At 44.0% G+C, this 12,275-nt stretch overlaps 1 protein-coding gene across 5 annotated transcripts in view; it reads left to right on the top strand.

Moving 5' to 3' along the window:
* Positions 1 to 12,275, top strand: part of syne1a (spectrin repeat containing, nuclear envelope 1a) — a 252,167-nt gene that overhangs the window by 172,344 nt on the left and 67,548 nt on the right. For all 5 annotated transcript variants that reach the window (XM_063002393.1, XM_063002390.1, XM_063002389.1 and 2 more), the window contains 2 exons: positions 3,508 to 3,651; positions 5,893 to 6,096. In XM_063002393.1, the coding sequence (XP_062858463.1) occupies positions 3,508 to 3,651; positions 5,893 to 6,096 (348 nt within the window). The remainder of the gene's footprint in view (positions 1 to 3,507; positions 3,652 to 5,892; positions 6,097 to 12,275) is intronic.

Below are 12,275 nucleotides of genomic sequence, written 5' to 3'. Positions count from 1 at the left end.
TACTCACACACACAAACACACTCTTACTCACACACACACACACACACACTCTTACTCACACACACAAACACACTCTTACTCACACACACAAACACACTCTTACTCACACACACACACACTCACTCTTACTCACACACACACACACACTCTTACTCACACACACACACACACACACACTCTTACTCACACACACAAACACACTCTTACTCACACACACAAACACACTCTTACTCACACACACACACACTCACTCTTACTCACACACACAAACACACTCTTACTCACACACACACACACTCACTCTTACTCACACACACACATACACTCTTACTCACACACACACACACACACTCTTACTCACACTCACACACATACACTCTTACTCACACACACACACACTCACTCTTACTCACACACACACATACACTCTTACTCACACACACATACACTCTTACTCACACACACACACACTCACTCTTACTCACACACACACACACTCTTACTCACACACACACACACACTCTTACTCACACTCACACACACACACACTCTTACTCACACACACACACACACTCTTACTCACACACACAAACACACTCTTACTCACACACACACACACACTCTTACTCACACACACACACACACACACTCTTACTCACACACACAAACACACTCTTACTCACACACACACACACACTCTTACTCACACACACACACACACTCTTACTCACACACACACACACTCTTACTCACACACACACACAAACACACTCTTACTCACACACACACACACACACTCTTACTCACACACACACACACACACACTCTTACTCACACACACAAACACACTCTTACTCACACACACACACAAACACACTCTTACTCACACACACACACACTCTTACTCACACACACACACACACACACACACTCTTACTCACACACAAACACACTCTTACTCACACACACACACACACTCTTACTCACACACACACACACACACACTCTTACTCACACACACACTCTTACTCACACACACACACACACTCTTACTCACACACACACACACACACACTCTTACTCACACACACACACACACTCTTACTCACACACACACACACACACACTCTTACTCACACACACAAACACACTCTTACTCACACACACACACACACTCTTACTCACACACACACACACTCTCTTACTCACACACACACACACTCTCTTACTCACACACACAAACACACTCTTACTCACACACACACACACACTCTTACTCACACACACAAACACACTTACTCACACACACACACACACACTCTTACTCACACACACACACACTCACTCTTACTCACACACACACACACACACTCTTACTCACACACACACACACACACACACACTCTTACTCACACACACAAACACACTCTTACTCACACACACACACACACACTCTTACTCACACACACACACACACACACTCTTACTCACACACACAAACACACTCTTACTCACACACACACACAAACACACTCTTACTCACACACACACACACTCTTACTCACACACACACACACACACACACACTCTTACTCACACACACAAACACACTCTTACTCACACACACACACACACTCTTACTCACACACACACACACACACACTCTTACTCACACACACACATACACTCTTACTCACACACACACACACACACTCTTACTCACACTCACACACATACACTCTTACTCACACACACACACACTCACTCTTACTCACACACACACATACACTCTTACTCACACACACACACACACTCTTACTCACACTCACACACATACACTCTTACTCACACACACACACACACACTCTTACTCACACACACAAACACACTCTTACTCACACACACACACATACACTCTTACTCACACACACTCACTCTTACTCACACACACACATACACTCTTACTCACACACACACACACACTCTTACTCACACACACACACATACACTCTTACTCACACACACTCACTCTTACTCACACACACACACTCTTACTCACACACACAAACACACTCTTACTCACACACACACACATACACTCTTACTCACACACACTCACTCTTACTCACACACACACATACACTCTTACTCACACACACACACACACTCTTACTCACACACACACACATACACTCTTACTCACACACACTCACTCTTACTCACACACACACATACACTCTTACTCACACACACACACACACTCTTACTCACACTCACACACATACACTCTTACTCACACACACACACACTCACTCTTACTCACACACACACATACACTCTTACTCACACACACACACACACTCTTACTCACACTCACACACATACACTCTTACTCACACACACACACACTCACTCTTACTCACACTCACACACACACACACTCTTACTCACACACACACACAAACACACTCTTACTCACACACACACACACTCACAGACAAATATACACACTCTTACTCACACACACACACACTCTTACTCACACACACACACACACTCTTACTCACACACACACACACATACACTCTTACTCACACACACACACAAACACACTCTTACTCACACACACACACACACTCACAGACAAATATACACACTCTTACTCACACACACACACACTCTTACTCACACACACACACATACACTCTTACTCACACACACACACACACACACTAACTCACACACACACACTCACAGACAAATATACACACTCTTACTCACACACACACACTCTTACTCACACACACACACACACACTCACAGACAAATATACACACTCTTACTCACACGCACTCACACGCACACTCACACACATACACTCTTACTCACACACACACACACTCACTCTTACTCACACACACAAAATTACACACACTCACACATATACACACACATATACACACACTCACACACACTCATACTCACATACACACACACACATATACACACACACACATATACACACACACACTCACAAAATTACTCACATACACTCACACATACACAAAATTACACACACTCACACATATACACTCACATATACACACACACACACACACACTCAAGGCTCCTCACATTTTACATACACTGAATCAAAAAAGTACAGCTGCCCATAACTTTGGCAAATGGGTCTGTCCAAAAACCTACTGATCTCTCTACATTGTAGGTCAATTTAGGTCATCCTACATCCTATAAAATAAAGCAAGCGGGAGAAATCATGAAAGTAAGAAATACTGTTAGATCTGACAGATTTGTTTACGTTTGGATATTTAAATGAATAAAACCTGTTTGACTGTAATCACACGTCTAACCACAAACAAATCTTTATCAAATGAAGCAGCAGCAGTAATGAAGCCACGTCAGATTGAATGTAGCGAAACTAAACGAGTTGTTGTGAGTTTGTGGGACTTTCCGTCTGACCGAGCACCCCTGTGCTTGTGTTCCCAGGAGGCCACGGTGCAGTATGAGCAGTATGAACAGGAAGTGAAGAACCTGCAGAAGCTGATTGAAGAAGCCCAGCGTGTGATCCAGGACCGTCCTGTAGCTACCAGCAACATACAGGAGCTTCAGACCCAGATACAGCACCATGAGGTGGGTACTGGTGTCTACACGCTCATCTACTGGGAAAAAAATACTACTGCACTGGTGTTTTTTATTTTATATCAAGTATTTTTAAGTAATTTTGAGTAAGCAGCGTGTGCAGCACAGACAGCAGCTAGCCGGGATGGGAGTGACTCAGTAAGGTCCTGGTAGGTCGTCACAGGTATCTGGAGCCATGCTGACTGAGGTGCATCCCACAGATGCTCAATTGGGTTCAAGTCTGGGGAGTTGGGGGGGCGGGGGGGGGCAGGGTGGTACTTGGAAGTCTTGGTCAAGCTCTTCTAACCAATGTGGGACATTTCTAGCCATGTGACGTGTCGCATCTTCTTGCTGGATGATCTCAGCATGTATGGGTGAACGCCAGCTTCATGAGCTACATGCTGCAGCTGTCAAAAGTAGGAAGTGGTCATAATAATGTGACTTGACGGTGTATTTACAGACCCAAATACAGTAATTCGTTGGGTTGCGGTGTGTTCATTAGGGTTCATCATGATTCATTAGGCAAAAGGCAGGAAACACCCCAGACAGGTCACCGGTTCATCAGAGGACACACACACACACACACACACACACACACACACAATAAACTCAATATAATAATATATAAAATGATGATTATATAATATTTAATATATATTCCAATAAGACAATTAGTGGAATAGTGGCGTACGTTCTAAGAAAAACAATCCAGCAACAAGAGGTCTGAGCAGCCTCATCTGTAGAAGGACTCATTGTAAAACCACTGTCCATTTTATCAGCTCCACTTACCATATAGAAGCACTTTGTAGTTCTACAATTACTGACTGTAGTCCATCTGTTTCTCTGCATGCTTTGTTACCCCCCTTTCATGCTGTTCTTCAATGGTCAGGACCCCCACAGGACCACCACAGAGCAGGTATTATTTAGGTGGTGGATCATTCTCAGCACTGCAGTGACACTGACATGGTGGTGGTGTGTTAGTGTGTTGTGCTGGTATGAGTGTTTTAAACACCGTGTCCACTCACTGTCCACTCTATTAGACACTCCTACCTAGTCGGTCCACCTTGTAGATGTAAAGTCAGAGACGATCGCTCATCTATTGCTGCTGTTTGAGTCGGTCGTCTTCTAGACCTTCATCAGTGGTCACAGGACGCTGCCCACGGGGCGCTGTTGGCTGGATATTTTTGGTTGGTGGACTATTCTCAGTCCAGCAGTGACAGTGAGGTGTTTAAAAACTCAATCATACCAGCACAACACACACTAACACACCACCACCATGTCAGTGTCACTGCAGCGCTGAGAATCATCCACCACCTAAATAATACCTGCTCTGTGGTGGTCCTGTGGGGGTCCTGACCATTGAAGAACAGCATGAAAGGGGGCTAACAAAGCATGCAGAGAAACAGATGGACTACAGTCAGTAATTGTAGAACTCCAAAGTGCTTCTATATGGTAAGTGGAGCTGATAAAATAGACAGTGAGTGTAGAAATAAGGAGGTGGTTTTAATGTTATGGCTGCTATATATATACATAGATACACATGCATGCATATTTTTAAAATATATAAATATTGTGTGTTTGCTTTGGTACTTTGGTAATGCTGCACAGTATGTGTATGGGATTTGGGGAGGGTAGAAGGAGGGTAGAAAGGAGGGGCTGATCCAGATAAATCAGTAATCTGATCCTCCCCCTCTCTCTCTCCTGCTCAGTCATTCCCTTCCTCTGGCCTGGATTCTTTGTTTGCAGCATATCTGTATAAGGATTGGTGTGTGTGTGTTGGGGGGGGTGTTCTGTGGACGGAAGGAAATCAGTTGGAAGGGTTGATTTCCCCCACAGAGTGAGGTAACTTCCTGTGCCGGCGTCTTACTGATTGCGTGTCTGGCCGGTCGAAGAGGAAGTCCTGCCTCTTTTCTCATGCTGGTCTTCCTCCCCGGTTGTATTCGCACGGCGCCGTGCCTGTCAGACCCTCTCCCCCCTCGCCTTTCCCCCAGACCGTGGCGACTGTCCCGCCCCGAGAGCGCGCTCATTGGCTGGGTGCTCAGAATGCATCTGAGCGAGCAGCGGCTGCCTGGGTGTTTCTCCAGCACCAGGCAGTAACACAGAGCTGGGAATAAGGAGAGATCTGTGAACCGGTTCAGCTCCCTCTGATGACCCCCCCCCCCAGACTATGTTTGGACGTGCCTGTGGACTGAACCATAAACCGAGCAAGCAGCCCGGGCCCGGCTAACCGACTGGGATGTGTTGTCGTGACAGGAGCTGGCCGAGAAGATAAAAGGCTACCAGGAGCAGATAGCCACCCTGAACTGCAAGTGTAAGATGCTGACGGTGAAGGCCAAGCACGCCACCATGCTGCTGACGGTCAGCGACGTGGCCGGACTGTCGGACAGCCTGGACGAGCTGGAGGATGAGGAGGAGGAGATGGCCAAACACCCAGCAACACACCCCTCGGTTGTCATGGTGAGTGGACTACACACACAAGCATGCATGTAGGCGGTGTGGCGTGTGGCATGTGCAGTAGGTGCATGATGATTAGTACATCACCTTGTGCATGTATTAATATGCTTATGAATGTGAATGTGACAGTAAGACATACAATTGTGCAATATGGATTTATGTATAGGTGCTTGATGTGTGTATTTATGTAGAGTCCTCAGGGGACAATAAAGAATATCTTATCTTAATAAACTTAACAAAACATGTTTTAAAAGTGTTTAGACGACACAAATGAGTAACAGCAGCAAACTCACTGTTGGAATGACTTCTAAACTCGTACCCTTTGTCTTAGTAAGTAGTTTTGAGTTGTTTGGATGTAGGTTTAGGGTTGTTGTCTTGTTGCAACATATATATTCCCTTCAGATTAAGTTTCTTGGCCGATGACGTACCATTGTGCCATAATACAGTATGTCGCAGTGTCACTTGATGGCATGGAATTTCCCAACACATCTAAAATGTATGTATTTCTTTATATCATTAAGGTCTAAGTAATTTTTTACCTTCATATATTCATGCTTTTAAATATACAATGTTCACATTTATAAGGTCAAAGGCAAGGCAAGTTTATTTGTATAGCACCTTTCATACACAGTGGCAATTCAAAGCGCTTTACATAAGGAAAAAAATTAAAAGCATTAAAACATTCCTGAGATCTAGAACCTCAGAAAGACTTCTTGCAAACATTTAGTTACAATTAAGACAACATGAAATTCAAACAAGAGAGATAAAAAATTAAGAACATGAAAAACTAAAAGAAAATATTGTAAAATTAGGCCCACACAGACTCAATAAATATCAATAAAGTAAGGTAATCAATAAGTTAAACAGCATTATGATTTAATATTATTATTATTACAAACAATTCTAGTGGAACACTCGTTTCCCTGCATTGTAGGTCATCATAATATTGTAATAACTTCTTGTTTTTTGAAAGTTAACTTAACTAATTAACACTCCAGTTGCTTTGCCAAGCCCGACTGTAGTCAGGTGCAGCCTGTTAGTCTTAATTAACCTCACCCCACTGCTGCGTTCTCTTCACTGGCTTCCTGTAGCCGCACACATTCAGTTTAAAACACTGATGCTCGCCTACAAAGCCAAACTGGACCAGCCCCGAGCTACCTTCGAGGGCTGATCAAACCCCGCTCTGTACCACGCAACCTCCGAGCCTCTAGACTCGCTCGACTTGATCCTCCATCCAGAATTTGGGGAAGACGAGCATCAAGGCTCTTCTCTGTACTGCCACCCAAGTGGTGGAACGAGCTTCCTCTGTCTGTCTGTCTGTCCAAACATCTGAGTCTCTCGCTGTCTTCAAAGGACGATTAAAAACCTTCATCACCTCTTTACTAAGCACTTAAGCTGACATACTTATGAATGCTCTTTATTAAAAAACATCTTGGTTCTAACAGAGTTTTAGCAGATTTATATCCTTGGACTGTTGTCCACTTAAACTAGAGTAAGGTCATGTTCACTATGGAAGCACTTCTGTAAGTCGCTCAGCATAAGAGTATCTGCTAAATGCAGAAAATGTAAATGTAATTATCACGTGATGTGACTAGAGCTCAGCTGGAATCCACTGGAATTTGAATTGATTGAACATCGGTTGCAAAAGCACAGACCTGGTTTATAAGTGCTCACGATTCAGCCTGCATCGTCAGATAAAAAGCCAAGCAGTGAAGTCCGAGGAACTGTGAATCTCCTCTATCAAATCATGGCCTGGCGTAGATCAGAGCAAAGATATACAACTATGGTTCATTTTAAAGATAGAGGAACTGGGTAAAACCTTAAACCTTCTTGGAGTTGGGACTTGGTCAGGGTGGTAATAAATAACTCAACAATCACACAAAAGAGTTCCAAACGTCTTGTGCTGAGATGGGAGAACTTTATGAGCAAAGGACCGTCTCGGCTGCACTCCATAAATCAGGCTTTAATGGTATAGTGGTAGGACAGAAGCACTGTTGAGTAAAAGGAGGCTGCTAGAGTTTGCCAAACAGCATGTAAATGACTCTGGCAACGTAAGGAGAACAGCAGGCACTATGTCTGGCAAATCATATGAATAATACCATTCCTAAGGTATTATATTAAATCATGGTAATAAAGGGGTGCTTTTCAGCAGCAGGCACAGACAGACTGGTAAGAATTGAGGGATGTGGAAATAAAGCAAGTGCAACAACATCCTAGGAGAAAATCTATGCAAACTCAGACTTGGGGGTAAATTCACCCTTGAACACAACAATAACCCGAAGCATACAGCCAAAACAACATTGTTATGGCTTTGGTGCAGGTTTCTGAAAGTTTTTGGAGGCGTATTCAAAAAGACTTGCCATCTGCTGCCAAAGAGGCTTAAGAGGCTTCGACAAACTGAATTAAGGGTCTGAATATGTGCGAGATGTTTAGCTGTTGTGTATATGTGGGTAATTAATGATTGCAGTGGTCGCCTAGTGAGTCTTGGGTTATCAATCTAAAGATTATAGGTTTAATTCTCAGCTCTGCCATGCAGACACTGTTGGGCCCTTGAGCGAGGCCCTTAACCCAGGCCCTTAACCCACTTGGCTCCAGGGGCGCCGTACAATGACTGACCCTGCGCTCTGACCCCAGCTTCCAAACAAGCTTGTATATGTGGAAAAAGACATGCACACACATGCAGATGTATATTGTAGGGCAGTGGTAGCTTAGTGGTTAAGGTACTGGGCTAGAGAACAGACTAGTGCAGGTTCAAGCCACTGTTGGGCCCCTGAGCAAGGCCCTTAACCTTCAATCGCTTGAATTATGTGCTGTCACAATTGTAAGCCGTCTGCTAAATGGCGCAAATGTAAATGTGGTCGGACAGTCGTCTAGTGGGTAGAGTTTAATCAATCTGAAGATTATGGGTTAAATCCCCAGCTCTGCCATGCAGCCACTGTTGGGCCCTTGAGCGAGGCCCTTAACCCACTTAAATCCAGGAATGCCATACAATGGCTGACCCTGCGCTCTGACCCCAGCTCCCAAACAAGCCTGGATATCTATATCTGTTTTCCAAATGGCAGCGGTAGCTCAGTGGTTAAGGTACTGGACTAGAGAACAGAAGGTTGCCGGTTCAAGCCCTACCACTGTCAGGTTGCTACTGTTGGGCCCCTGAGCAAGGCCCTTAACCCTTGATTGATTGAATTGTATACTTCTAATTAGGTGTAGACTTATGAGTAGAAATGTCATGTCTATACATTCAAAATCAAATCCATACATCCACTAAAACACAGTAAAGTGTGCAACAAAGTCAAGGGCTCTGAATCCACTGTTCCTTCTCCTGCTGTCCTATTTTTTTTTCTACTACTTCTTCTGACTCCTGTGTTTGTTCTTGCTGTGTGTCAGTGATGTATCCCCCCCATACTGTCCCGTTTTCCCCGCAGTGTTAATTACCGCCTCGTTCTCCTGCTGCGTCATGCACTTCTCTCACTGCTCCTGAGTGGATCAGGAAACAGGACGGATGTTTCATCCAGCCTTGACTCTCCGGGCGATTGTTTTGTGGTTTAATAAATACAGGTTTTGCACTCTTTGCTGAGACATATAGACATTCCTGCGTCCCACTGTGTGTGTGTGTGTGTGTGTGTGTGTGTGTGTGTGTGTGTGGGAGGAGGGTGCTGTGCAGTAGCTTAGCAGAACGACATTGTTAGAGAGATCTAATTTTAGCAGTACGTCTCAGGGCTGAAACTGTTTACAGTATTTTGATTGCTGCGTGCACACAGCACCGCTTTCATTCCTGGTGTGTGTTTTGTCAGTAAATATATATATACATACATCGATCAGTCATAACATTAAAACCACCTCCATGTTTCTGCACTCACTGTCCATTTTATCAGCTCCACTTACCATATAGAAGCACTTTGTAGTTCTACAATTACTGACTGTAGTCCATCTGTTTCTCTGCATGCTTTGTTAGCCCCCTTTCACCCTGTTCTTCAATGGTCAGGACCCCCACAGGACCCCCACAGAGCAGGTATTATTTAGGTGGTGGATCATTCTGACCACTGATGAAGGTCTAGAAGATGAGCGACTCAAACAGCAGCAATAGATGAGCGATCGTCTCTGACTTCGCTCATCAGAGTGGACAGTGAGTGGACACAGTATTTAAAAACTCCAGCAGCGCTGCTGTGTCTGATTCATTCATACCAGCACAACACACACTAACACACCACCACCATGTCAGTGTCACTGCAGTGCTGAGAATGATCCACCACCTAAATAATACCTGTTCTGTGGTGGTCCTGTGGGGGTCCTGACCATTGAAGAACAGGGTGAAAGCAGGTTAAAAAAGTATGTAGAGAAACAGATAGACTACAGTCAGTAATTGTAGAACTACAAAGTGCTTCTATATGGTAAGTGGAGGTAAATGAGGAGCTAAGGAGCTACCCATCAGTGCTAGAAAAAAAAATCAACCATAAAACATTTTATGAGACATTTATTCTGGATTTTATTCTCAGCTGTGCTGTCGGCTGGTTGGGCGTCTGCACAGACATGATTAGCTATGTTGGGAGTCAAGGAGCTCACTTCCAGGCTCAAATAAAATAAAGATGTCTGCGGCGTCAGGAAGTAAAACTGTGCCAAATCAGATATGAGGACCGGAATTATCTGCTGTCGCGATCCCTAAATATGGAAGCAGCATAAGTTTCTAGAGCAGGGGTGCCCACACTTTCATGGTTTGAGATCTACTATTTCAGTCGACAGGTCATCACGATCTACTTCTTAATAAGGTCGGCCTCATCATTTTTCAAAAAAGCTTTGAAGCTTTACAGGGTGAGCGAGTAAAAAATCACACTGACCTTATTCTGATGATTTACACTGAATGGTGTCGGTCAGGTTTATGTGGTCTGGACAGGAGCTGCTGATACCGATTCTCAAGCAGCTTCCAAGTGTCCATCAGTAAGTGTGGACCCATATTCACACTTCATTATTTTCATGTGGAAAAAGCTGATTCACACAAGTAAGTTGATCCAAAAATGCTGTCAAATATGCGGCACATTTTCTTATGTTTGGATATTTTTCCTCAGCCAGTACGTTTCAAAACTGTCCAGCAGAGGCGCTCGATTTTATATGAATGTCAGATTGAGGGTTCAAATTTCTCCATCAGTGTATGAACTTATATATCAATCAAGCTTAATCCTTGTTTTTTTACAGTCCTAGACTGCAAAGAGGTACAAAGGTACAAAGAATAGCATGGTCACCAATAATCAAACTTACCCTAGCCTATTTGGCCATCCATAAGCTCACGTGTACTTAATGGGTTCATAAGTGCCCTCCTTAACAGGGGCGTAACTACCGGGGGGTCAGGGGGGGGCAGGTGCACTGGGGCCCATGGCACGGGGGGGGGCTCTCCACGACATGAACTCAACCCCCACCGCACTGCCCCTCCATTGGCTGCACTCGCCAGGTCGTTATTATATTACAATGTTGTTGCGGCGATATGTGAGTGACATTCAGCTCAGCCAATCAGAATGCAGCACCCGGTTTATACATGTGCGTTCAGATGTTCTGCAGTTAGTTAGTTTTGTATACGAGACTCGCCGTATGGCCCCAGCATTGAACCCAATAGGTAGTTCGGGTGCTGGAGCTAGGCAGTCTAAAGTGTTGTAACGCTCAATGAAGTCCTGACTAAACAGTTAAAGTGACTCTATTTTGTCGTGTGCCTTCATTCCCACACCTCCACCACCGCACACAGCAAAAGACCCGTAGCATCCCCGCCGGACGAGCAGCACTGGGGCACATGAGCACCTAGTTACGCCACAGCTCCTTAATCACTTAGATCTGCGTAATTATATCACATAATTGCAGCTATAAAAATAAAAATGGTAAATAAAATAGCACAAATTATAAAGACAAGATAAAATAAGCAGACAGAAACATAATACCTTGCTTGCCATAAAATGACACATATGTGTTAATCATGGCAATAAAGTTTAATAAATAAAATTATGTTACATACAGTAAGCAGAAGTTTAAAAAAAAACTGTTGTGGTTTTTTAATGCTCAAAAGTTTGGACACACTGCCATTTATCAAGCTTCAGAATTCAATTCTTGGCTGGTCTGGAATGGTCAGTTTCTGCCAGTTTTAGAGCATAAATAGTTCTCTGACAACCACAAGTTCCTCTAAACCAGGGTTTCTTAGAGCAAAA

This window comes from Trichomycterus rosablanca, chromosome 9, assembly GCF_030014385.1.
Source record: "Trichomycterus rosablanca isolate fTriRos1 chromosome 9, fTriRos1.hap1, whole genome shotgun sequence".
Classification (NCBI taxonomy): Eukaryota; Metazoa; Chordata; class Actinopteri; order Siluriformes; family Trichomycteridae; genus Trichomycterus; species Trichomycterus rosablanca.
Note: the sequence above shows the minus strand (reverse complement) of the source record. Positions and strands in the feature narration are given on the sequence as shown.